This window comes from Rhagoletis pomonella, unplaced genomic scaffold (assembly GCF_013731165.1).
Source record: "Rhagoletis pomonella isolate Grant_MI unplaced genomic scaffold, Rhpom_1.0 Rhpom_scaffold_01180, whole genome shotgun sequence".
NCBI lineage: Eukaryota > Metazoa > Arthropoda > Insecta > Diptera > Tephritidae > Rhagoletis > Rhagoletis pomonella.
The window spans coordinates 6,117-33,407 of record NW_023459734.1 but is presented as its reverse complement, the minus strand read 5'-3'; the positions used below and the strand labels follow the sequence as shown (position 1 = coordinate 33,407).

Genomic DNA, 27,291 nt, shown 5'->3' with positions numbered 1-27,291 from the left:
TTTTTATATTAAATCAAAATAAAAGTCTGTTCCTTATTGGATTATTTATGATTACGTTTTAGGAAATTATTCAGCAAGTTTTTTAAAGATTTAAATGTTTTTAAACATCGAAATTGAGAGAATGTTGTCTGGTGGCGTCATGCGGCAAATGCTTATTTCAAGACATCAAAGTGCCCACACACAAAAACTTGCAATCACATTGCTCGTCAAAATGACAGTTGGTAGGCCATCGCTGTTCGCCTGTGGAGTTCTGCGGTAAGCATTTTCAGAGAATTTCCATTCCGCAGTAAGTTCATCGAGTACCTCGTGTAATTAAAATGATTTTTATTTGTGATTTATATAAAAGATATAATCATAAATAATACATATTAATATTCTATGACATATTCCGAAAATAGTGTAGTGGCTTTTAACAAATATGGCGATGTCCTGCCGAAATAACAAGTGTTTAATTTTGTGACTGGGTGGTTGCGTGTCGGACGATTACAGGCCAGACATTTGCAATTAGAAAACAATAAAACTAAATGCGCATGAAAAATATGTACGATAGAAGTGCAAATCAATTTGCTTCCGTACAAATATAAAATAAGTCAAGAAATTGAACCTAAAACATATTGTGCGACGAAAAAAAACTTTGTATGCAAAAGACTGCAGTTGCAAAAAGTAGCGCTTACAAAAGCGAAACGCCATTAGTGCCGCCTTTCTAGAGTTGCCAACAAACAAAATAAAAGTGTTAAATTCCAGTTGCAGCTAAACTGACTGAAAGAGGTATCATATATTAAAAATAAATTGAATTACGAATTTTTAAATAAAAATTAAGAATTGTAAATTGGCATTATTGAATAATGGGTCAAGTTTTCGCTTTTGCTCGTTCGTCGAAAAAAATCACTTTCGCTGACATTTTGCCAAATTTTGGCAATACTACTTGTCTGCCATGCCCTAGCGAGTTACGAGTGAAGGCTCCGTTATGCATACTTGGCATTGCTTGAGAGTTGTCACATAAGGAATCTGTTAAATGAGCTTCGCGTGTAAGCGGTTACCCAACGCACAGTATTACATACGTAAAAGTCTGTAGGTTTTTGATTTCTACGTAAAAATGGTATAGCAGTGCATGCAATGCCAAGTATGCATAACAGAGCCTTGAGAGTTCATGCCATGATTCAATAATACAAGGTTAGATAATTATTGACAGCTGCGGTTTGACACTCCCTTACAAAAGGTTGCATTTACGAAGGACAGAGAAAGGGCAAGAATGCAATCCCTTGTTACGAAAATGGTAGTAGAAAAGTACGCAAAATAGGCAATTATTAGTGAAATTCCTTTCGTAAATTCTAATGTATTTGCAGGAAATCTGGCATTTTAAACGAAATGTTGATCGTAATATTGATATATCTACGTGAATTACGTAATGTATATGCTACTTAGCCGTATAAAAACTGCAAAATGACTCAAAATTAAAATAAGACTACTATGAGATTGATGTAAACATCCAATGCTTATGTTTTCATCAGTTAAATATGCTTCATATGCATATGCAAATAAACATTGCACAAAAGCTTATACTTTTATTTCTCACCAAAGCTACACTGTTTCCATGTAAATTTGCAAAGAAGCAACACGGTGCCACTGCTAAGGGAGCGGTGCGAGAGAGACAACTGTCAATTTATCGAACCTTGTATTATTGAATCATGAGTTCATGCTACTCGGTAGGTACGTGCGTTGGATCGACCACTCGGTGTTTCGCGCGCTGCCTTTGTGTGTGTGTATGCATGAGGGCTCGACGAATGCGTACAAACTTCATGGCATCAGTGACAGAAGAGCAGCGAGTAGATGGAAAAGCATGGAAGAAAGGAGAAAAAAGTGCACGGATTTTTTGACAATTGAAAGAATTTACACATAATTTTCGCAAAAAAGGATTGTTTAATTATTTAAATGCAACTCAAAATTAAGTGAAAGTTAAAGAACATGTGAATAATATTGCATTTAATGTAAAATAATTTTAAAGATTTCTAGTTTGGTTGAAAATGGTATTTTTTAATTGCTTTTGTTTATCTCTTTTTTTTTCTGGATTCATGATTGTGGTCGGGCTCGGTCGGTTGCTTGTTGGTCGGTCGGGTCGGTTACGTTTTGGTTTCGTCGGTTTTGTACGTTGGGGTTTTGTTTTTAGTGGTGTGTTTGGTGGTCTGACAGCGTTGCATTATATTAGGGCGTGCGTAAAATCTTAAATCGTACTTTGTAAATAATTTAAATAAGTGTACATATGTACATATATGATTTGAAATAGGTTATGGGGATATGGAATTTGATTGAAATGGCTTCCTAATATTGTGAATTATTTTGAGGCGGGCACTAAAAATGGAAGGGGTGTGTAATTTTCCAATTATCGCACTTTAAAGTGAAAAACCAGATTCAATGACCCATTCCTTTTTTCCTCCGGCCCCTACAAGCCTCAAGGAAAGTATTGTGAAAACGGGTAAAATTAGTACATAGTACTGCAGTAAGAGGAAAGAGAATTCTGTTGATTGAGGGTCCTGATCTTCAGCGTGTTCGTGGGCCGGATGCAACTGGTCGAAATTTGCGGTATTTTAGCTATTTTGGAGGGCTTGGTAGACGAGCCCGGTGGTACGAAAAAAAAAGAGGCAGGTCATTGAATTCTTTGGTCTTTACCTCCCCCCTTGATTTATTGTTCCAGCCACAATATTTGGGCCTTTTCTGTTTTGTTTATTTCATGAGCTCGTGAACTTATCTGGGCATCTCTAATACATTGTGCTTTTATTTAAAACAAAATTGCATAAAACGTAGTGCAGTGTCATATTAATTTTCCGACCGTATTAGCCTGATTCGTGTTAGAACCCTACATTTGCACTGAATATAGTATTTTCTTATTTTGAAGGGTTTCGTAGAAGTGCGGATGTCAAGTTAGGGAGAGGAGTGTTTCATTTTATTTTAAAGTTTCACATTTTATAGCAGTCGCCATCTATTGATTAGTCCTACTCGAAATCATAATTAAACATTTTTGAAAAAAATGTGTAGTTTACGTACTAAGATTTTGCTTCGTACTTAGGGCTCGCAAGTCGAAATCCTACATGCCTATGCAACCCTATTGCGGTGTTTAAGCATTTTTTTTTTTGTTCGCTTGCTTGGTGTATGTGCGGTTTACGTTTCCGACTGTGGTTGATGGTTGCGTGCGGGTGTATGTGTGTTTGCTTGTGGTGGCGCTACCACTCGTTACCTACCGACAATCTTCTCGCTACTCGTCAGTTGCCACCACACGCATAACACCGTCGCGGGCGCCTTGACTGGCTGTGGCTGCGCTGTGTAGTGGTTACGTGTGTGTAGCTTTGTGTGCACAATTCTACGTATCGAAAAGACATGTAAAAGACAATACGGAAAAAAACCAACGAGCGAGCGAGCAAAAGTAGAAAAAGTTGTGCAAAATAATAAAAATTCAATAAAATATAAAAATGTCTATAAAAATTAATAAAAACTATCGCAAACGGTGCATAAGATTGTAATGCAACAAAATTATATAAATTTTTGTACATATTTGTAGCTAAATATAGTGGAAAAGACTTCTAAAAAGTGAGCAAATCGTTTTTTTTTTCGAGTAAGGAAGCGCAAGTAGTCTATAGTGCAAGAAAGTGTGCAAGACACGACGAGCAAAAGTCGGGAGGCGCAGGCAGCCATAGGGCTAGAAAGCACAAAGCAGCCAATTAAGTCCAACCTGCAGGAAGATTTAAATGCAAAAGCTACTACGCTTGTGGGGGCGATTACATCTGTTTTCGCAGGAGATCTGGATGGCAGTAGCGAAATAAACGACAGCAGTAAGAATTGGTTGAATTTTGTGCGAAGTGAACCAGACACTTCCACAATACAATTTGTACGGCAAGCGAATTGTGCCAACATAGACAATAACGTTGAAAATAATATATAAACCAAGTGGGACGTGTAAAAGCCAAGCATTGAGTGATCTTTTCGGCTGAATAACCAAGGAGCTGTTCCAAACATTACCAGCCTGCATTTGAACGGTACGAAATCATAAGAAGTATAACAGCAAACCGACAACTCTGCAATAGGATCGACTTTTCACCATAACAGACGCGGCAACAGTAGCAGCAACCAGAGCAGTTGTGTTGTTTAGAGCACAAAATGTATCCTGCACCGGTGCGTCATCCCTCTGCGGGGGTAAGTGTACACAAATATATTGCTGCACAATTTATTCTGTTTTATTTACTTCGTATCCATCTAATGCTTTCCAAATATTTTCTTTTTCATGCACAAAAAACAATACACGCAATGGTAAATAAAACTATATACGACGTAATCGTGAATTATCAATGGAAATTCAAAAAACAAATAGGGGCCACCACCTCAAGGCCCATTGAAGTTTACAATCGTTGACACACTTGAACGTATCAAGGAGGAATTCAACTTTTTGCAAGCACAATATCATACGTAAGTATTGCAATATGTTTTGCAGATATATTTGTAAGCAGCATTGAAAGCAGATTAACTTTAAATTAAAATGATAGCGTTTCTAATAGATGTAAGATCGCCCCATTGATATATTCTATACGTTTTACAAATCAGACTTCTCAAGCACGCTTTCTACCGTGTTACTGCTAATAAGCCTTTTTCGCTTGCCAATATTTACTTGAAAATTATTTCCCTGATGTTTGCGTTTAGTTTTTTGCGTGACGTACTAGGTATGTACATATGTATGTATGTATATGTACGCATGTATGCATGTACATTTAATAGTTTTTACTGAGCTTACAGAGAAATTATTGTGGTTATTTACCACCCAAACGAATACAACACGCCCACGAGAAACGACGTAAACTTAACTTAACTTATCAATTTAGTTTGCTTGTATGTACACGTGTCTAAAATATGTCTGTTGTACTAAAATATGTTGATATTGTTCCTTTGATATTTGACATGTATTTGCTTACTTTGTTGTTTACTGCTGACGAAGAAAGGATTTTAACATTAGTGCATCAATAAAATAATTTAACAATACGCTGCGTGTTATACCTAGTCACAACAAACATTTTGGTTGAACGATTAGAATTCGGTAGAAGGCTAGAAGACGATTAGAGAAACTGTTGAGAATTATAGTATTCTCTACAAAAAGGGAACTTAGTTCTCAATATCGACAAAAAGAAATGTTCTTTATCTAATCGTAGTCCAACGCTGAATTCTAATTGGTTGCTAATATCTAGTGTGTGTGTGTAAAGGCTTGTTTGTTTATAAAAGTTTTATTCTTGGTAAATTGTGATTCCTTTTGGCCCTGTTCTCCGTTTACAAATTGACGCAAATAGAAAGCGCGCCAAAGGACATTACTTCAAAACGTTCCCACGACAGTCGGGGGGGGTCTACGTAACCGGAACGACCCAGATTTATATTTGGCCAAGGACTGTCACTCCAGCAATACTCCCCAAAAACTCTTTGGGGAACTTGTATGCTGCTACAACAACAACAACATTACTTCAAAACACTTAAAGCATTAGACGATTTTAATGCTGCTACAACAGCAAGAACTTTATAAGTCATGATGTCTAAGATATATGTATATCTGCCCACATACTGCCTCTTCAGCAACCGTCCCCCAAATATTATTTTGCAACAAAATACATTTTTATCGACTACTACTGAGGAGTGCATCAATAGACTTTGGAAAAATGCTTAAATGTTTAACTTTAAGTGCTTTAGACTAAGGTCCGGTTTACACAGTTTTAACTATAAAGAGTAACTTGTTCATTTCTATACCTGACGCCACATATTTGCATGTACATAATATGTATGTCCATATGTATGTAAAAACCTATGTATTTAAAAAAAAAACATTGACAATGACTACGCATACTTCTAAATATTGGCCTAAATCTTATCTCAAAAATTTTGTTTTATTACTTGTACGTTTCTAATGAATTATAATCTACACTTGGCTAATACTTTTAGATTAACGCTATAATGCACATACATACATTTGTACGTATTTCTATTAGGGTTACGACTTTTAATTAAAAAAAAAAAAAACAATCAACGGACTCTTGAATAAAACTCCAGGTAAACACCATAATTTTGTGGAAATATTGAAATCACCGACCGACCAATGAAATTTTTTGCTTTATTTTTTAAGCTGTCATTGAAACAAGTTTAAGTTACGAAATTAGTTTTGGGCCTGGTTCCCGAAAATCTGCAATAACAACAACTGCGGGAAAGAAAAAAACCAAAAGTTCGGAAAGATAAAAAAAAATAAAAAATAACCTTAGACTCGAACAATACTGAAAAGTCTTAAAAAAAAAAACTTCGAAAAGTGTGAAATCTTTTCATTTGTTATTGCCTAAAAAATAAAAAAGCAAAACTTACCGGCTTTTACTGCTTCAAAAATATTGACCAGGCTTTGCAATTTATTTTTGTGTTATAAAAATAAATTTGTGAAAAAACAATCTATGTTTCAAAATCAAGCTTTTATTAAGTTCAAAAAATCGCACAAGGAAAACAAGTGTATATTTAGGTGTTTTAAGTCCACCTCTTGCGAATATACCCTTATTTTTCCAATAAGCTGCTTTTTGTTAGTCTTAATTTTCATTAAAAAATTGCAGTTTCCTCCAAACTTTTTCGCGGCATCTTTACCGAATGTGTTTCAAAAGCGTTTGCGTGGCTTACATTTTTTATTTATATTTGTTTAGCATTTAATTGTTATTTATTTATTTATTTATTTAAATTTTAAAAATTTAGAAAGAACCGAATATCATTGAATAAACCAAACTTTTCACAAAAAGGTGTCCAAAATTTTGCAACTGAATAAAACTGAAACTGAAAATTTTGCAGAATATTCCAAACCAGAACCCATTAAAAAAAAAACAAATGACCTATTCATAAAAAATAAGTAATTTTTAAGCAAAAAACAAAACGGTCTTCAATGCGCCTATACAATTTTTTGATTACCGTTAATTTCTTCATGATCCAATGATTGGAACTAAACGAAATTAGTATGGGACCACCTGTGAGGTATTATTGCAATCGCTTAACGTAGTCCAAAGTTATGCGGTAACATACATAAAAAAAAATAAATAAATAAATAAATTACTCCGACGAATTGATAACGTTATCCTTTTATGAAGTCGGTTAATAAACTAGATTTAAAGAACTTTACAAAGCGGTTAAAGCGACTTTATTTCTTATGAATTTGGGTGTCGGAATCAGCAACATAAAATTTGAGCAGGCAAAACAGACCCGGCGCTTGTAGACTTACAGTGGACATTGTAGTTTAGTATGTTCCACTTGTTCCCAGTTATTTCAGTCGAGTACATGCATTTTTTTCATTCGTCGCTAGCAGTGATGGCTATCATGAATGTATGTGTCGCAAGTAGCCGATCTGTTAACCAGTTATCGCTCTGCAATCTTTCCCTGTTAGCGCCAGTAAAAATCAGCGTGTACATATGTATGTATGTATACATATACCGGTGTTGAAAATTCATACTTTTTGGTAAGGAATTTCACTCCAGCATCATTCCTCAAACACTCTTTTGTAACACCGCAACAACAACAATAACAACCTGCCATCTTTTGTCCTTATATAACCTCAAAGTTCTCAATATGGTGCTTTTGACAATCACATTCACTATTTGTTTTCTTCGATGCCCTTATGATCTGGAGCGCAATATACATATATGCAGCTGACTATTTGTGGCTAGCATATCCACCGCTTTCCTGTTTCTTAGAACATTTGTGGACTCATTAGGCAGTTTGCAGTACACTCGAGCTCTTATCACAATATCATTTTTGAATCATCAGTGTATTTATTAAAGGTCATACGACGCCTCTAAATCTTACTATGCTAAGTCTGCCTAAAACTCGAATGACTTAGCATGCTATGGTTCGGAGGTGTCGATATGGCGACCGGGTGCCATACCTTTAGGTTATCTTTTTTCTTCATTTATGATATGGAACTTTCCTAATTATAGCCCGGCGCCATGTGATCCGTATCAAGTACATATATCTCTCATGCCTATTAAGCTATCTTCGATAGGGCTGTGCGATTAATTGATTATTCAAAATTTTAATTAATCATAAATTAAATAACTCAATTATTCGATTAATTGGAAATTATGATTACTCAAATGTTCAGTTACTCGAGTAATCAAGATTTTGATTAACCAAAAACAAAAATATTTGAGTAATTTGCTTTATGATTAATCAACATTATGAATAAAATGAGTAATGAACATTTCAAAGTACTCTTTACATACATACATATAAAGCAGTTGAAGTTCCTTGATACTTTGAAAAAAACGTTTCCGTTTTCAAAAATAAAAAGGAAATACATACATACATACATATTTTTTTCATATACAGAATATAAAAAAGAAAATAAGCATTTTCCAAAGCAAACTCTTTTAACGAGCAAAATTAATTTTTTTGAGTAATCATATTTCAAGTAACTCGATTAATCATCGTTTTGAGTAATGAAAATCTTGATTACTCGAGTAATTGATTAACCGAATAACTGATTAACCAACTTGCTCGAGTAATCGAATAATCGCACAGCCCTAATCTTCGAAGGCTTTCTAGGTGGTGTTATTGGAAAAGCTGATGTGATTTTTTTATTCGTACCACGTTTTAGAATGTCAAATTGAAATATTTTGTTTTGCAGATTTTGGCAGTTCATTGAAAAATATTAATTTCTGTTTTTCGAATATCTTCATATTGATAATGTCACCTGATGTCACCTATTAACGGAGGAAAGTATTTATGAAATTTGTCATATTTCCACTTTTATTCTCGTTTGATTAAAACCAAAAAAAAAAAAAAAAATGTTTCATAACATTTAAATTAACTTTGTCGCCAAACGAAAGTCAACCAAATCCAAAGATAACACAACATCGCGCCTTCTTTATGACCTAAAACTTTTGCTATGAATTCAAGTGTTACAAGTGTGTTTATACTTTGTGTGCCATGCTAGTGGTTGACTTCATTTTGGTGTTGTTGGTGTTTATTGTTGTTAAGTACTTACCAAGTTAGTGACTTTTCTTAGGCAGTTATTGTTGTGCACTCACTACATTAGGGTTTTTTTTTTTAATTTCCTTATGGCAAATATACCACCAATGATTGCTTAGAGTTACATATTTGTATTTAACTTTAAAAATGTATTTAAATTTGCTCATTTCATATTTGGAAGCAAAAAGATATTCAAATGCCAGATATTCGATTTGCAAAAGCATCTATCTATGTAAAAAGGTGGTGGTAAGGATCCTTTTGTCGCCGTATGCTAAGAGCCTTCTTTTCCATGCTTAACACTTCCTCTTCAAGCTTACGTACGTTAAGCAGAGCAGAGAGACTTTATTGTTGTTCTTAGAGCATTTTTTTTTGTCAAAAGAAAAAAATTATGAAACAGCGCCGCAGCTTTAGATAAGTGCACACATGCCGCCTACGTATATTTGTATGTACATAGTAGATATTTACACATGTTCTTGCAGAGTGACAACTCACAGTGGGTTCGTAAGGCCTAATTTGTTGAAAAATTGGTAAGCGCTTAAGCTGATATGAAGCAAACGCCATAACCATAGCTAAAAACCGTTAAGTAAATGAGTGCAATTTTTTCAAAGTTTATTTCCTTTGGGCAATTATCTGATTTAATGGCAATTTTGTGGCAGCGCAGCGCTTTTTTAATATTTTGAAAATGCCGTTGGAGTGCAGACACTCCCAACTTGTTTCTCTGTTGGTGTTGTTGTTGTGTCGGACAAATTAATAGAGTCGCGATCTTTTTCCAAGCTTGACTATTTTTTATTCATTTGTTTAGTGCTTATTAATTTTTATAAAAGTATAGCTCATTTTCTAACAACATCTGAATCAAAGTTTCAGACTTTGTGCAAAAGTTGTAAAAATTCTGCAAATATTCAACAAAATGTTAAACTTTTTTAATCAGAAACTTTATACGAAATTCGGGTAAACAGTTTTGAAGTCCATTAAATTTTAGTATGATAAAGTGCAAATCGAAGTTGGTAAATTATCTCGTTGATTTTTGTTAATTTTTATTTTTGCTGACAGTCACCCATTTTCTTCCATAGTAATTTCGACAATTTAATGGATTACGACCCTGGATGCAAACAAGGTTTTATAAATATTTTTTATTTCATTTATTTTTGACACATTTCATTTTACAAATCTCGTAAAATCAAATTAAAACTTAAATATACTATACGGACAACTACTTGTTTATATCATTGTTTTCGTTTCCGATCCATCCAGAGCGTATTTTAATTGTTGCACTGGCATGTAGAGAAAGCGATTTCGCTCACGCTATTATTCATCTTTATTGAGTCTATGATTTACAATCTTGCAGACTAGAAACTTGGCTAAAGAGTATTACAAAATTAATGTTAAATTTTAATATGAAATAAGGCAGGTTCTGCAATTCACTTTTCGAGTGAATTTCAAACCCATTCAATTTGAATTAAAAGTGACAAGCGGATTGCAGAACCTGCCTGTATATATTTTATTATTGGGAAGGGGATACCTTGGAGGTGGTTCCATACTAATTTGATTTAGTTCAGATATGATTGGATTGGATATTCGGTGATTGAAGGAAGTTTTTTTTTTTTAATTACATGTAACTTGGAGGTGTTTTTGCTTTTGCATTTTTTTTTGTTTAATAACAATTCATATACATATTTCTAGTAAATTTTTATTTTTTATTTATTTTTTTTTTTTGAAGAATTTTTAATCTAATATCAATTTTTAAATCGTTTAAATTCGGCAACATTTTCTGTTCCAATTTAATATAATTTTATTATTTTTATTAAAATGTTTGCCTATTTGCTTCACTATGCATCACAACGACGTCCCCCGCTAAACTTCACTCCTCTTCAATTTACTTCTCAATCGCAATAGTAAGCACCGAAAAACGTTTGCTTCACGCTCATGCACACAATGCGCCTTCAAAATAACCCAGCAGCAACGATAAAACACAACAACAACTTTCTATACTACACTTCACTCTATATTCGACACTCGTGTCATTGTTTTTTTTTTTGTTGCTTCAGCTTTTAGCAGTTTGTTGTGTGTACACAAAATGTACCTACGTACATATGTATGTACAGTCATGTGAAAAATAATAGGTGCACGGCATATTGACCATTTTTGACTACTTTCTTTTGTTTGTTTAATGTTTGTTATTTTAAAAAAAGCGTTGTAAAATATAGCTCCTTGTCCTTACAAGTGATTGCAAACTTTTTAAAAAATATGAAAAATTTAACTAAAGTTTACCACAACAATAAACTTGTTAAAAATTTTTAGAAAAATTTTGAGTATGTAGTAAATTCTAGCGAAGTTTCAAGTGGCTACGGATTTGTGTCCCAATTTCTTTTCACTTGACTGTACATATGTACAAATGCTATACGTATGTATGAATGAATGTGAATATTTGTATTGTGTGTTTATTTTCTTTTTATGTTTTGGTTTTTGTGCTCGGCGGCCGTTTCACGCGAAATAAAGGCAAACAAAACGACTAGCTAAGAGGAGGCAGCATCAGCAGCACCATCACCAGCACCAGCACCGGGCAGGAAGGTAGGCAAGCAAGCGAGCGAGCAGGCAGACGAACAGACAAGTACGAGGTAGATCAGACCAGGCTGATAGACAGTAGCACAGTCAGCATCCGAAAACCGGTTCCCCTCGTGTTCTGCTCACCGTGTTTTTCTGTTCTGTTGGCGGTGTTCACACTATGTTTTTTTGCTCTTGTTGTTAAATTCAACAAATGGACGGACACAAATATTTGGATGGCCGTAAACATACATATGTACATACCTATGAAATGGTTGGCCAAGTGACTGACAAGCGGTTGGATGCTGCTCATGAGTTCTCGATTACTTGCTATGGTCTGGAATGGGATGTGTGCATGCGTGCGTGCTTGGATGTGCACACATACATAGTACATACCACGAAGTAGATACATATTTGTGTAGGATAACAATCTACCCTACTTGATTTGATCTTTTCTCGGGCCAACCGAACGTGAGGCTTAGCTAGCTGCTCTTCTCTTGGACTGCTGCTGCGCTACACTGTCGATCTTTATTATTATTGTAATTATTTCTGATACCACCGAGTACTTGTATGCGTGTGTGCCTTTCTCGATGCGTGCGTTTTGCACAAAATCATCAGGGAATTACGTAGAGGAAATGAGGCACAAAGTGTGTACTACAAGGCTAACAGAGCAAAAAAAAGTATGCATAGAATTTAACATGAACTAAAGGGATCGCTATGTACGTTCCGGGAAGTATACATACCTATGTGGCTACTCAAACCATAAAGGAGAGAATACTTAAAACACTTTATTGCCATTATTGGTAGAGCACTGCTGCACAGTGATTTAGACTTTTCTTGGCATGTATTTATGTAGGGCACTGAATTTTTATTATTTTTTTTTGTGAGTAGATACTGGCGGTAAGACATACAGCTACCGATTAGTAATCTTTTCCCCACTTAACACGTCCAGCATTTGTGCCGGCTAAGCATCAAGATCGCCGACCTCAGCCAGCAGACATTGACCACGACCCAACCCAAAGTTATATTCCCCATACCTCATTGGCCAAGAGAATGATGAGCGTTAAGTAGCAGGCCGAACTTCTTCCTTCCCATAATCGAACCCGTCTTACGGTAAAAATTACGACGAAAGAAGTTCTGTCCCACTTCTCCGGGCAACACAGAAAGGAGAATTCTGAGTGGTAAAGGTTATAATCCGAAGACCGCCTATGCAGAAAGAAGTTCTGTCTCACTTCTGCGGCAACACATAATCCACGTAATTTTTACCGTGGATCTACGGTAAAAGTCACCGTGGCGCGTGTGTGTAGACACTGCCTAATAAAAAGGCGCTTACTTTTACAAAATTTTACTGTTACATGGTGAAACCGTTTGTGTTAAACAAAAAAAATAAAATGGGACAATTTTTTCAAACCCTACCATGAATTGAGTACTATTTTAAAACATGGTTACTTTCAAAGTAACAGTGACACTGTGCGAATAATAATCGCCTCGGGTTTCCTTTTCCCCTTTCCATGTCGCTTTTTTATTAACCATGGTTTTGTGGGCGCACAAAGCTATTAAGTCCTTGTCCGCACATACATACATACATACACGCATATTTATTTGCCTTTCCCCTTTTTCACTGGAATTGTGCTTTGTTATTTGTATTTCTTCCTTACGCCCCTATGCTTTCGTACTGGCTTCTCCTTGCGCATGAATTGCCTTTGCCTTGGTGAATGTTTTTTTGTGCCTTGACGTGTTTACAATTTTTTATTTATTTTTATTTATTTTTTTTTTGTGTACTGCCTGTTCGACTCGAAGTATGACTCCGCGCTTTAATTATACTACTTACTTTGATAGTGATTAATTGCCTTAATTAATCTATGCTCTGTATGTTGTTATTTTTCTTCAACTCGAGCGTTTCTTTCATCTGCCCTGCATTTCTTTTACAGCGATTTATACCTACGCTTTTCATCAACATCTTATTTTGTATTAAGTCAAAAGCTTTCTGCTGCCTCATGCTGCTTGCCAACACATTGAATATTAAACATGCTTACTGATTTCCCTTTGTATTTGTTCTTTTCCTGCTTTGCAGATTAAAGTTGGAGTGCGAAAAGCTTGCCAATGAGAAAACCGAAATGCAGCGCCATTATGTTATGGTAATTTCTAAACTACATGAAAAATTGTTTATGCTATATACATATATTTTTTTATAAACATGTTTTTTTTTTTAATAATACTTTTTTCCTCAATTTACCTTTCAGTACTACGAGATGTCATATGGCCTTAATGTTGAAATGCACAAACAGGTAATTTCCTCTTACACAAATAAATACAAACAAACACATATAAAATACACCAGCTCATTCAATAAACACATCCCTCCTGCCTCGCCGCTTCACTGCTTGCCAGCCTGCCTCTTCCGCACTGCTCGCAAACAATGTCGGCAAATGTAAAGTAAAGAAGCAAAGCCATAGCGGTGTGGTCGTCGAGTGCAACGAGGCAGGCGGAAAAACGAGTGCTGAAGGGCGCGCACACTCCTGTCGGCGCTTTCGTGCAGCAAGAAATTAAGCCACAATTACATAAATATATGTACACAAACATTGTTTGCTACAAACGCCTATATTTACACAGTCTAGCATATAAAAAGTCATTTAATGTGTTTTTGCCCTTTTTTCGCCTTATAATTTGTTCTCATTTTTTTTTATATTTTTTCTTTACCTTTTTCTATGCACGCTCGCTTTCCGCCCGAACAACGTAAACAATGAAATAAAAAAAAAAACACATTACATAAAAATGTATCGCCTGCAACTATATAACATCGTTTGTTTGTTCAATCGCTTACTTGTCCAACTTCTCATCCTGCGCCACAGACGGAAATTGCCAAGCGTTTGAATACTTTGATAAATCAGCTGCTACCATTTTTACAAGCCGATCATCAACAGCAGGTCTTAAATGCCGTGGAGCGCGCGAAACAAGTTACAATGCAAGAATTAAATCTAATCATCGGGGTAAGTTTTATTGCGTTACACCTTTCTTCTTTTCGTTTCTACACTTCATCATCATTCTATATTACTCGCTCTTAATGATGGTACTGCAATTAATACGTTAAGCGTATTAAAGCGCATACATCTCAGTTATTTTGTTGTAATACAATACTATTTTGTAATCATGATGTGAATGCACAGAACGCACAAGAGGTTAAAGAGATGCGTACATTTTGAGGATCACAGCAAGATATTTTAATTACCCAGAGTGTTTCTTTTTTTTTTTTTTTGATAGTTTCCATGTTTTTTAGCTGAATTGTATTATGCCTCACTTTTGTAACAATAAAAGCCGAGTCTATAAATATCTGGCATTACCCCGCACTCACAATCCATAATCGAATAGTTTCGAGGTTTAAATAACCAACTCATAATGCACTAGTTTTTACTTGAGACCTACCTACGCTACCGCTAGCGCGCTAGTTAGCATTTGTCTGCCAATAATTATATTAGGTCAGGAAAGGTAAGGTAAGACAATGTAAGATTGTTCTTTGTGATACCACAATAATTATGTATTATGCTGTGGTCTTTTTGAGCGAATCGTCTCGTATTCATTTTCACTCGCCAATACCAGCTTGCTTTGCGGCGCATTAGAACAAATTTCGAACTGTTTCGGTACCATCTACCTTCCACGTCCATTTTTGGTAGGTTGATTTCTCTTTATATTTGTAAAACGTGTACCGTATTTCAATCAAGTCGGACAATAAATACTGTCAATGTCAAGCCCCCCTTTTCCATAAACCTCACAGTTCTTTTGCCATGAAAAGTATTCTATATGTTAATCCAGATAATAAGCTATCTACGTGCCGAATTTCATTCCAATCCGCTCAACCGTTTCAATGGAGAGATAAATACTAAAATGGGCCACAATCACGAGTTTTAGTTAAATGAACATATGTACATACAAATCTTATTTGGTACTGCAACCTTTGTCGTTTTGGGCCGAGTCCAAAAAATTTCGCTAATTGCCCCTCTCCTTTGCAAATTTGCGTTATTTGTTCATCCCAAGTGCAGACAGGTCCTTCTGCACTTAGTCCTTCGCAATCGTATATTTTTTACACTTAACTATGCCGAGATCGTTCAAAAGCTCATACAGTTCAGACCGACGCTCTATATCCATATGTATTGGATTGTCTAAAACCTCACTTGGTCTCGAAACGGCGCGGAGATGTCCTTCCCAAATTGAACTGAGCTGAAGGATGCGCTCTACGCAACTCGTAACGATCAATATATAAATGTAATGAGTTCAAGGAAAGGTTTTCGTTGCAAATATAGTAAGCTTTTGATTATTTCATAATAATCATATGTTTGTGAATTTTATAATTGCGGTTGTTCTAAAATTTAATTTCTATTTGTGTTGACAAGATTGTCGTATATTCACTAAAAAATGTAAATCCCCAGCTTACAAAAAAAAAAAAATATTGTTAACAGTCTTCTTACTATGCTACCAACAACAAAGATAAGATATGATATATTCTTTTCCGATCACCTTACATTTTTTAAATTGTTAAAGAGGATCTGTTGGATAAGTTGAAGTAGAAAATATGTAAAATGCTGTTCCCCATTGGAAAACCAAATTCATGAAAAGCTTAACACACATCTTAAGTCACTCGGCCAAAAATTTAAAGAGCTCGCCTGGACAGTTTAGATACATATTCCCCATGTAGCCCGGACCTTGCCTCGTGCGACTATTTCAGCTTGTTTCAGCTTTAATACATACTTTTGAAATTAAGTTAGTTATATTTTCGCCTCGAATTCGTGGAAGTTATACAATGGCGAGATTCACAGTTAACCAGAAAAGTAGCTAAAGGTCATTGATCAAAGGAGTTTTTGATTTTATTAAGCATATATCTGCATTTCTCAACATTGATCTTAATTATAAAATAAATTCGTCCCCTCGAGCTTCTAAAACGAACCTGTGAATAAATGGGACGATTATGGATTGCACCGGCACCTCAAATGGGTTGCCGATGGGCAACGCTACTGAAAAAGAAATGTATATTATGAATAGCAACTAAAGTTAAAATCAAGTTCGATTGCTATTCGTAATCGACCCATAAGATTTCTATAAAGGCTAGGTGTAAAAAGTGCATAAGTCTTCTATAGAAAAAGTTCTCATACTTTTTTGATATGACTTATTAAAAAAAGAAAAAAATCTAACCTCCATTTAAGTCTAATTTCTAGGTTATCATCATAACATGTAATATTTTATGTATTTATTGGCCGTTACTAAGCTTACTTTTCTGTTTGTTGTATGTATGCATTTGGAGAAAAAGATGAATAAAAATATCAAAAGTGTAATTGGTTTGACAGCGGATTTTTGATTAGTTTTGCGAAATTGCCTGTGGTGAACTTTATTGAATTTCTTCCGTTTTATTGTTAGCCTATTACCGATTTGCTAAAAACAAGTAATCCATTATGGGTATTCATACAAACGCTTAAATGCCAGGTAACCGCGTAAGCCTCGTTAATAAACCAGTTTTTCATACAAAATTAAGTAAGTTTACAAGGTTTACGCGCTCACGAGGCATTTATGCATTGGATGCGCAGCAACACAATTATGACTTGTTTTAACCCTTATCGAGTGCTAATGTGCCCATATTGCCCAAGAATGTTATAGATGGAATATATGCGTCATATTTTACCTTTTTTTTTGAAAATAAATTGAAAAATAAATTAAAAATTTAAATGCATAAATCGTATATTTAGGGGATTCACAAGACGTCTTAAGCGTTGTAACGTAAAATAACTTATAATGTTTTTACGGGATTTTTACTTACGACTTATGACATTTTGACGCAAAGACGTCTTGTGATTCCACTAATTATATACAGAGTACGCGATAAGGGCTAACTCAAATATGTACGCAAACAAATTTTGTGAAAAAATTTAATTGACAAGTCATTAAGAAAGTTTTTATTCAGGGATATTTACGCTTTATTATTTAGAAATGACTTATTAAAACTTTCCGTCAATGCATTACAAAGCGAATTGTTTGCCAATTTCTTACTTATTTGTTTACACTTTTTTTAATAAACATATTCTAATACTTAATTTCTTTTTCATTTTATTTTATGCTCACTTTCATTCAAAAAATAAAAAAAAAAAACCAATGCAACAAAAATTGACTATTAAAAAAATATATAAATTCTTCATACACATCAATTTGTTTGATGTTGCAACGCGCAGCATCAGCATCAGGGAATTCAACAACTTCTAGTAAGTTCCTTTTTCACTTTCTAAATACATTTATTACTGCTATATCTCCACCACTAGTTTTATTAATCTAATGCTCAGTTACTTGTTCGGCGTTTCTTTCCTAAATTTTTATTATTTTATTATTTTTCCCCTAACAATTTCATGTTAACAATTAACATAAAAAAAAACTATTATGCATATGGACATTGTTACCGCATTTTATGAAACAATAATATATAATCTGAAACGTTTAAATTTTGTCCTGTCGTGTGCATTCATGCCCGTGCGCGTTCGTTCGTTTGTTACTCGCCCTAATCGTTAGTTAATAACGATAGCATAGCACACACGCCGTTAATCGTTTAAGCTTCTTGCTTTTCAAATTATTCTCATATTGGTTATGTCTTTCTGCTAATTTCGTTTTTAATCAGCCTTATCGTGAATTCCTTAAGAATTAGGTTTCACAACAAAAAAAAAAAAACTTTTCCAAATCTGTTTTTATTTTGCATTTGAATTTATGGGAGCAGTTTATTCAGTTTGAATTGGCGATAAGGATGTTTCATCTCTTACGATTTTCTTGTTTTTATGTGTGTTTGTTCGCTTGCATACTTTGGCCTTATGTCTAACACGTAAATTAAGAAAAAAAAACCTCTTTTTTCGACTCATGGTACATTTCGTGGCTTTTCTTTCTTTACAACAACAATTTTCGAAGTAGTTATTTTTTCCAAATTTTTTTCCGATTCGCGTGTTTCGTAGTGTTTTAGGTTTTCTTATAGACACCATTAGTTTAGCTCTTATAATAAGAGCATACATATATGTATATGCTCGATTCATGTTGGTCTGTTCTGAGCAATTATCTCTCTTAATTTGATTCGGCATATTCTATGAAGACGCAATCAAAAGAGATGTTGTAGAATCAGCTATTTATTCTTGTCTTCGGTTTCTACCCTAATTAATAAAGAAAAGCTTTGAATCTTCTGAAGTCCTACTTATCCACTGAGTCCCTCGGTTTGGGAAAAAAGTACTGCCCTCAATGCTGCTTGTGAATGTAGTGAAATGATGGAAGTAACCATGAACCTCGAAATCTTTTAGTGTGTATATTTTTTTCTTAAATTTCATCTATTCAGAAAGTGTTTGCATTTGTCTTTTTTTTTTTGTACTTTTGTTTCGATTTCCTCTTTCCTATATCTTTATTCTAGCTCCGGATCTTTTTTATAAGTACTCGGTTTTTCGGTAATATTTTCCCGTCTTCAGTTGTATGTTTTGTTTGTATTGAATTATATTTGCTTTGCATGGCATTACGCTTTTGTGCTTGGCGCTCTCCGCTTTTGCTATTCATCTACCCGTGTGGACTTATCCGTTTTCAGTTAAACGTTAGTGGAAATTACAAAATTATTTTTATGGTTCTTGGAATTGTTAGTTAAAAATTCTGCTGTCAAATCGCTATATTTTATACAAATTATATTTGCAATTGAATTAAAGAAAAAATGCAGAATACTGAATGTTTGGAGATACATATGTATACATACATCAAATCTTTTAATGCTTACTAGATTACACTTTGTTAAGTCATATTTTAACTTTCTTTAAAGTTTATAATTGCTTTTAGTTATACGCAAATCAATAAAGAGGAAAAAAGATACCATACGCTGCAACCGTTTTGTTTTTTTTTTTTTTAATTTCGCTGCCCTAACTGAGTGAAGGATTTTTTTTTTGAACAAATGTTATATCGAATATCCAATTGGCATTGAAATGACAAGATATTTTTGCCACTTACTATTTTATTAACGTAATGACACGTGCAATTTGAAGTGTCCCACAATGTCTGAAACATTTTTTTTTTTTTTGAACTGAATGTCCAGTGGAAATCCCGTATTACAAAACGTGCAAAAATATGTGTGTAGGATATCGGAGAATATATATTATTTCAAAATGCCATTGACCTAATAATTTGATATGAACATGGCCCTAAATCGTGCAATTTGGGCATTATTCTCAGTTTCGGCTGATATTGTGGTAGGATCTCAATTTGGTCATACACAAAACTGTTACCTGAAATTCGGCTCGAATTGAGGACATTGTGAACTCAATTTCAAATGAAATATATTTTAACGACATTTTTTATATAATTTTTTATTATTTTAATGCCTAGTGAAAATTCGGCATAAGCGTTATTGTGAATGATTCTGAAGAAAGGTTTGCGGCTAATAAACAACGCAAAAAACTTGTTCTAAACAAAAACAAAATAATGAAATCAAATATTCGTTAAAAACCATAAAGAACACAGATTAGCTATAATTTTGAATTTGCTAAGGGATCAGCCGAGAATCAAACGAAGCCTTAAGCTGCAGTGCGCACAAACTTTCAAATTCAAATTTCAGATCGGAATTGAGAATCGAAATTGCGCAATTCGGGGATAATAGAAACACACTTCTAGCTTTTTTAATACATATGTGGATTTTGTGAAAACTAGATTTACTTAGAAATTATCAGATTAATTTTTACATAACTTGAATTTGAATGGGTTAACAAAAACGCGTTGAAATTATTATTTTTTTTTATAAATTAGCCTCTCTGATAAATTAATTTTTTCCTCTTAATATTTTTAATTGAATGAATTCTTATTGTTTGAATACCCTCAGTTAAAACGTATCCTTTATATTTCTCGTGTTGCATAAAAGAGGGTTTAATTTATTCCATACATACTTAAAATGCTGGAATTTCAAATTTTCATAAATTTCTTTGCCCTCATCGCGCTACGCTTGTTTTTCTCGCCGTCATTTCACTTCGTGCAACAAAACAAAAAAAATTAACCTTAAATCTGTCATACTCTGCCGTCCATCACCATTGGTTCGTTGTTTGTTAACTCTTTTTGAATGTGTGTTTTTTGACCTCTTGTTTAATGAATTTCTTTAATTTAAAACTTTTTCTATGCTTAACCCAAAATATACGTATTTTAAAGCAGCTTAGTAAAAGCAATTATATGAATGAATACTCCAATTAAAATAAGCTAATAAAATAACATCTTTCACTTTCTATCTTTCTCACTTGCATGCTCCGTTGACATTGCTCCCGCACATGCAGCAGCAAATACATGCACAACAAGTGCCCGGTGGTCCGCCACAACCGATGGCTGGCTTAGCGCCATTAGCTGGCCCATTTGGTGCTCTGGGCGCTTCCATGGGTTTACCACATGCGCCACAAGGCCTGCTGAAAGCACCAACAGATCATCATCGTCCCGACATTAAACCAACCGGACTGGATGGACCAGCTGGCGCTGAAGAACGTTTGGTAAGTGTACTATGTTTATAATATATTTATTTGTAAGATTCCCTCTTGTTTAATATACACATATTTTCGTTATTTCTTAACCGCAGCGCAATTCAGTGTCACCAGCTGATCGCGAGAAATATCGTACACGTTCACCATTGGACATCGAAAATGATGCGAAGCGTCGAAAAGACGAAAAACTACAAGTGAGTACATATGTACATACATAGATAGTTATAGTGTTTATGCCATAAAGGCTTAGCTGGCAAGGCGAACGCGCGAAATTAGCAATGCAATTGTTTGAATTGTGCATAAATGATTATGTATTTGTCTATTACGAAGCAATATTAATCGCCCTCTGTATGTACCTAATATTAATCTAAGTTTATTAATATCTACGTATTACAAAAATCAAAACTTCACTATCGTATTACTACCTACAACATCAAAAAACACCACCACCACACTGTCCTGCTCGCCTAGACAAGTTTATAAACTTTTTTTTTTTTACATTTAAACAATTGTAAATAAATATGCGTTTGTGAGCGTCAATTAAAGGCGCTAATGAAATGCTTATACACTTTGGCTTTGGTTAATTTATATACTTGTATCAGTTCAATCACAAATGAATGATTACAAAACTGTATTGTTCTTTTGTATTGGCATACTTGCTACAATGTATGCATTGTTATTGCCAAAGAATATATGTAATAAGCAAATATTGAAGTAAATTGTAAAACCATGTGCCTTCAGGCATAACTAATGTAAGCCACACATAAGAAAATTAGTTGTTGCTAAATTTATTTGCAGTAAAATTGTAAAACTCAACTCACCATAATATTTTGTTACAAACAAAGAAGCAGTAAAAAAGCAAAGAAGTAAAAAGTTAATACAAGAGTAGCAGCAGGATGGCGCTGTGCCTATGCACGTCTGTCCTTTAGTAGAGTTTATTTGTTTCTTACCCAACAATATTAAATGCAGTTAAATAAAGTTAAGCTATAGTTTTAACTCTAATTTAGTTTCTAGCAATACTGTGTATTTGGTTTGTAATAGTAGTAGTAGTAGTAGTAGTAGTGGCGTTTGTTATTTTTGCTGTTTGCATATTTCTTGCTTTTTGTAGTACGCTCTGGCGCCATTTTATGTATTCTGTTATTTTTAATTTTCGTTCGTTTTTCTTTGCTGGTATGGCTGTTTAGTGTTTAAAAAAATGCTGGCTTATTTTTTATATTGTGGTTACTATTTGTTGGTTTTAGTTAGTAGTATTTTCAAAAACTAGTACTACCCCAAAGTAACTTATTCTTTTTATATCTTCCGAAACCACTATACCAGAATGCTATTTGTATGCTGCTCTGCTGTCTGCCATTCTATTTATCAAATATTTGGTATATTTATTTTCGTTAGCCGGCAGTTGTTAACGCAGTTTTTTCTCTCCTGCCACTCACTTCTCTCGCTTGGTCACTTTCTTTTTTTCTTGTATCGATTTAGCTTAACTGTGTTTTTCGTATAAAGTATTTAATTTAGTATTTGATTTGAATTTGCTTTAGTAGAAATGCATAAACAAAAAATACAAAAAAAAAAAACAGTGCGTGCGTTGATAATATTTTTTATTTTTTTTCAAAATTTTTGCAGGAGGATGAAGGAGAGAAAAGCGATCAAGATTTAGTCGTAGATGTTGCAAATGAAATGGTGAGTTGAGTTTGTTGACCAGAAAAAAATTAAAAGAACAACATTGTCAATATCACAATATAAGAAAAATATTAGTAAATTAAACAAAATAAATAGCCCAAGTCCTTTCCCTACACCCGCATTCCGGCCGCTTTACTACTTCCACATTATTCTTTTAAATCTTCATCTATGCTTATTTAGTCTTGATTATCAGTGTTAAGTTATGAACTTGTTTTTCTTGCATCACAGGAATCCCACTCGCCACGTCCAAATGGCGAACACATGTCAATGGAAGCGCGCGATCGTGAAAGTCTGAACGGTGAACGTCTCGATAAGCCGGGCAGTAGTGGTGTCAAACCGCCAACAGACCGACCACCATCTCGTTCCGGCTCCAGCTCTTCGCGTTCAACTCCCAGCCTAAAAACTAAAGATGTGAGCTCTCAAGACTTTTTGCTCATCATTTAAATATTTTTCTAATTGCATATTAATTTTTGAATTTTCACCCTTCTACAGATGGACAAGCCAGGCACACCGGGCGCCAAGGCACGCACTCCCACCCCAAATGCTGCCGCACCAGCACCGGGCGTAAATCCCAAACAGCTGATGCCACAAGGCGGACCACCGCCAGCTGGTTACCCAGCCTCTCCATATCAGCGGCCTGCTGACCCCTATCAAAGACCACCATCCGATCCGGCATATGGTCGACCGCCACCACTACCCTACGATCCGCATGCGCACGTACGAACAAATGGCATTCCACATCCTCAAGCGCTAACTGGTGGAAAGCCGTAAGTAAACTCATTGCATACATTTTATTTTCAAAAAAGGAAGAAAGAAGAAAATAGCGTGCTGCCAAGAATACGAAAGCGAAAGATCTCTGTTTTTTCTTTGGACTTGTCATTCTGCAGAAATTTATATAATACATTTTGATGTTGTGACAATGCTAATGGATTAATTAGTTTTAATCTAAAGCCTAAATTATAACTTTTACTCTAAATTGCTCAGCAGCACCTTTTGTCGGGAAAGAAGATTTACTTAAAAAATATACAAATTTACAATAGATTTAAAATTGTAATTAAATTTTACAATTCATTTCCCTTGCAGTGCTTATTCGTTCCACATGAATGGCGAAGGCAGCTTACAGCCAGTGCCGTTCCCTTCAGACGCACTGGTCGGTGTCGGTATACCACGACACGCCCGACAAATCAACACTCTATCACACGGCGAAGTCGTGTGTGCCGTCACCATTTCGAATCCCACGAAGTACGTTTATACAGGTGGCAAAGGCTGCGTTAAAGTTTGGGACATCTCACAGCCGAACAATAAAAATCCAGTCAGTCAATTGGACTGTCTGCAACGTGACAATTATATACGCTCCGTTAAATTACTGCCCGATGGTCGCACGTTAATTGTGGGCGGCGAGGCGTCTAATCTCTCCATATGGGACTTGGCCAGTCCGACGCCACGCATTAAAGCCGAATTGACATCGGCAGCGCCGGCTTGTTATGCGCTCGCCATAAGTCCCGATTCGAAGGTGTGCTTCTCGTGCTGTAGCGATGGCAATATAGCCGTCTGGGATCTACACAATGAAATACTGGTGCGTCAATTCCAAGGACACACTGATGGCGCCTCATGCATCGACATCAGTCCGGATGGTTCACGTCTGTGGACTGGCGGACTAGATAATACGGTGCGTTCATGGGATTTGCGTGAGGGACGGCAATTGCAGCAACACGATTTCAGTTCTCAAATATTCTCGCTGGGCTATTGTCCGACAGGTAAATGACGAATTGGCGATAGAATTGAGACATTGTTATACTCTAATCTAATTCAATAGGCGAATGGCTCGCTGTGGGTATGGAGAATTCGCATGTTGAAGTGTTGCACGCATCCAAACCAGACAAATATCAGCTGCATCTGCATGAAAGCTGTGTGCTCTCATTGCGTTTTGCCACCTGCGGCAAATGGTTCGTCTCCACTGGCAAGGATAATCTATTGAATGCCTGGCGAACACCTTATGGCGCTAGCATATTCCAGGTGAGTTCAGTTTTAATTTAGTGCCCGAAATTATTACAAACATTGACATGCATTTATGCTAAATAAACCTGCCATTTTTTCTAACTCACATCTACAGTCGAAAGAAACTTCATCCGTACTTAGCTGCGACATATCAACCGATGACAAATACATAGTGACGGGCTCCGGCGACAAAAAAGCAACGGTTTACGAAGTTATTTACTAATAAGTTTTCTTTTGTAAAAGTTTGCTATCATCTAAAGAAGAATAAGGAGAAAAAGAACGCAATGTTTTCTTATGTGCAAACATTTAAATATCCACACTGCTACATCCATACACTAACACACACATCTACATGCAAATGAGCCTACGCAAATAAGTTGCATAAAAAATGTAAAATGTGTGTGAGTGCAACGTGAATGCAAATACCGTTGCGAAAGGGCAAAAGAACACAAAAATAATTCGCACTCTACATAGTGGCTTCGATAGGACTCGAGAGCATCAAAGTCAGGCAAAATAAGAATAAGAAAAACAGAAAAAAAAATCACTTGATTAGTAGGAGTACTAAAGCACAGGAAATTTCGGGCATAAAAGAATATATTCATATAATAAACGGACATACACATGGAGAGAGCATGGAGAGATGTAGCTGAACTTAACGAGCAAACAGTGGTTTAAGCAAAGGAGGATAACAAAAGATAAAAGAAAATGAAAATAAAACGAAGGAACACGAGTTATAATTGAAAATATATAATTATAAATAATAAAATAAACAAATTGTAGATTATAAGTAGCTATAAGTAAACTAAAGTTAAAAAGAGACAAGAGAAAAACATAAAAATAAACGAAAAAACTAAGCATACAAACGCGCAGCAAGAGTAAAGCAGAAATTAAATTAAATATATTGAAAAGAAACAAAAAATATATAGCAACATCTTAGGTTAAGCAGACGAAGAATAAAGTATGAATGTAGCTGTCTGAAGAGTGCAGCTCCGAGAGCAGTTAAACTTTTCTTGTTTGTAATGAGCTCGGCTTTTAAGTGAGCTACGTGGTGGAGGCGGACTTAAGTAGAGATCAACGCTAGTGTCTAATCGAGCGCGCCGCCAACTAAGAAAAGGGCTACCCAAAATTTTTATACTATTTACTTATTGCTGTTGCTCACAGTAGGGTGGCGTTGGCACACAGCTACTACAACGACAACTGCAATGAATGCCACTACCAATACAACAATAACAACAAAAGGAGCAATCAACTTGAAACATTTTATTATCACATATTTTATTAAAGTATGTATAATTATGCAAATTACTAAAGGAATGTTAAGAAAAAGCAACAAACAAACAACAAAAAAAAAACGAGAAACACAAACGAAAAATTATACATATGTATATTTATTTTAAATTTCTTATGTTCAGGGATTTTAATTGCACTTCTATTGCCTATGTGTTTGGTTCTTGTAACAAAACATTTCTTTCACTCAATTCTGAGCTTCATGCGTGTAGATACATACATATCGTCACCTGAAATGCAAAAAGACCTAACAAACATCATCGTTGAAATGGAAAAAGTCGATAACTAATAAAAAATTCCAAATTCACTTTTTGATTTATATAATGGATTTCATCGAATTACAACTCCCCACATCATTTTATAAAAAAAAAAAAAAATATATTAGTCGAGACTTTTTCCATTTCTTTTACGATGTTGTTACGCCTTTTTGCATTTCAGGTGACGATATATATGCATTTATTTTCTTATACATGGAACAACCTAATTTCCAACGATCCTTACGGCACTTCGCTTTGTTACGTGTGCGGCCTGTTTGTAAAGAACGCTGACTTAATGCGGTCTGATTCAGCGCCCGAAACTCTTCGTTTGCTTCGCAACATACTTTCATAGAAAATAGCCGGCGGCCATGCCAATCAGCAATTTACTTCATCGTTGCTCAGCCGCGTCATTATTTGATGTTTTTTTAGTAACTGTAATTTTTCAGTTATGCATTTTTTATTTCAAATGGGTTTTCAAATGTCTTGCTTTGAAAAATCTAACCTCTTACTTTTGCTACTATTCGAAATGGCCACAATCTCCTCCACTACAAATGTTTATATTTTTGTTTGCCTTTTTTGTGCTTAGAGTTTTTTTTTTGTATATTTTTGTATACATTTTTTCATTCCTTCGTATATAAACGCTTAATGACTAATGTTAATTACTTATTTTTTTTGCCCATTTTACGGCGCATTGATATTTTATTTTACTTTTAGTTTTTATCGTATATCTTCTTGTGTAATATTAAGTGCGTACGATTGTGCATGATAAGAAAATTAATAAAAACAAGAAAGAACTTAAACTTTAAATTAATTAAATTTGTAGTTAAAAGTAAAACGTAATATACACAAATAAAATAAGTATGTACGTTTTATGCGCGTAGTAGTTGGAAGAAAAGAATTTAACAACAGATAGTGAAAATCAAATGCGGTTGTGGGGTGCGAAAATGAAAAAAAAAAAAATGATTGCAAAAATAAAGGAGCCTAAGAATTTGATTTTGAACAAAACCTGTGTTAGCTATCGACGT

The 27,291-nt window shown here is 34.9% G+C and overlaps 1 protein-coding gene across 11 annotated transcripts; it reads left to right on the top strand.

Moving 5' to 3' along the window:
* The first annotated feature begins 260 nt into the window (after window positions 1-260).
* LOC118752033 (protein groucho) lies at window positions 261-25,717 on the top strand. Of its 11 annotated transcripts, none has more exons than XM_036486861.1 (16): window positions 261-286; window positions 399-768; window positions 3,554-4,185; window positions 4,361-4,455; window positions 13,625-13,688; window positions 13,794-13,838; window positions 14,403-14,540; window positions 17,763-17,792; window positions 20,853-21,059; window positions 21,146-21,244; window positions 22,668-22,724; window positions 22,953-23,135; window positions 23,217-23,491; window positions 23,808-24,481; window positions 24,541-24,740; window positions 24,838-25,717. In XM_036486861.1, the coding sequence occupies exons 3-16, from the start codon at window positions 4,150-4,152 to the stop codon at window positions 24,943-24,945; spliced, it is 2,211 nt and encodes a 736-aa protein (XP_036342754.1). In that variant the 5' UTR covers window positions 261-286; window positions 399-768; window positions 3,554-4,149; the 3' UTR covers window positions 24,946-25,717. The 11 variants fall into 11 exon arrangements, with proteins under 11 accessions (XP_036342754.1, XP_036342753.1, XP_036342757.1 ...); XM_036486860.1 differs by having other exon boundaries at window positions 263-308; XM_036486864.1 differs by having other exon boundaries at window positions 268-768; window positions 20,856-21,059.
* The last annotated feature ends 1,574 nt before the right edge of the window (window positions 25,718-27,291 follow it).

Coding starts and splice junctions, on each gene's coding strand:
- LOC118752033 (XM_036486861.1), top strand. CDS start 4,150: ATGTATCCTGCACCGGTGCGTCATCCCTCTGCGGGG. Junction 4,456..13,624: donor TTGCAAGCACAATATCATAC/GTAAGTATTGCA, acceptor CCTGCTTTGCAG/ATTAAAGTTGGAGTGCGAAA. Junction 13,839..14,402: donor ATGTTGAAATGCACAAACAG/GTAATTTCCTCT, acceptor CCTGCGCCACAG/ACGGAAATTGCCAAGCGTTT.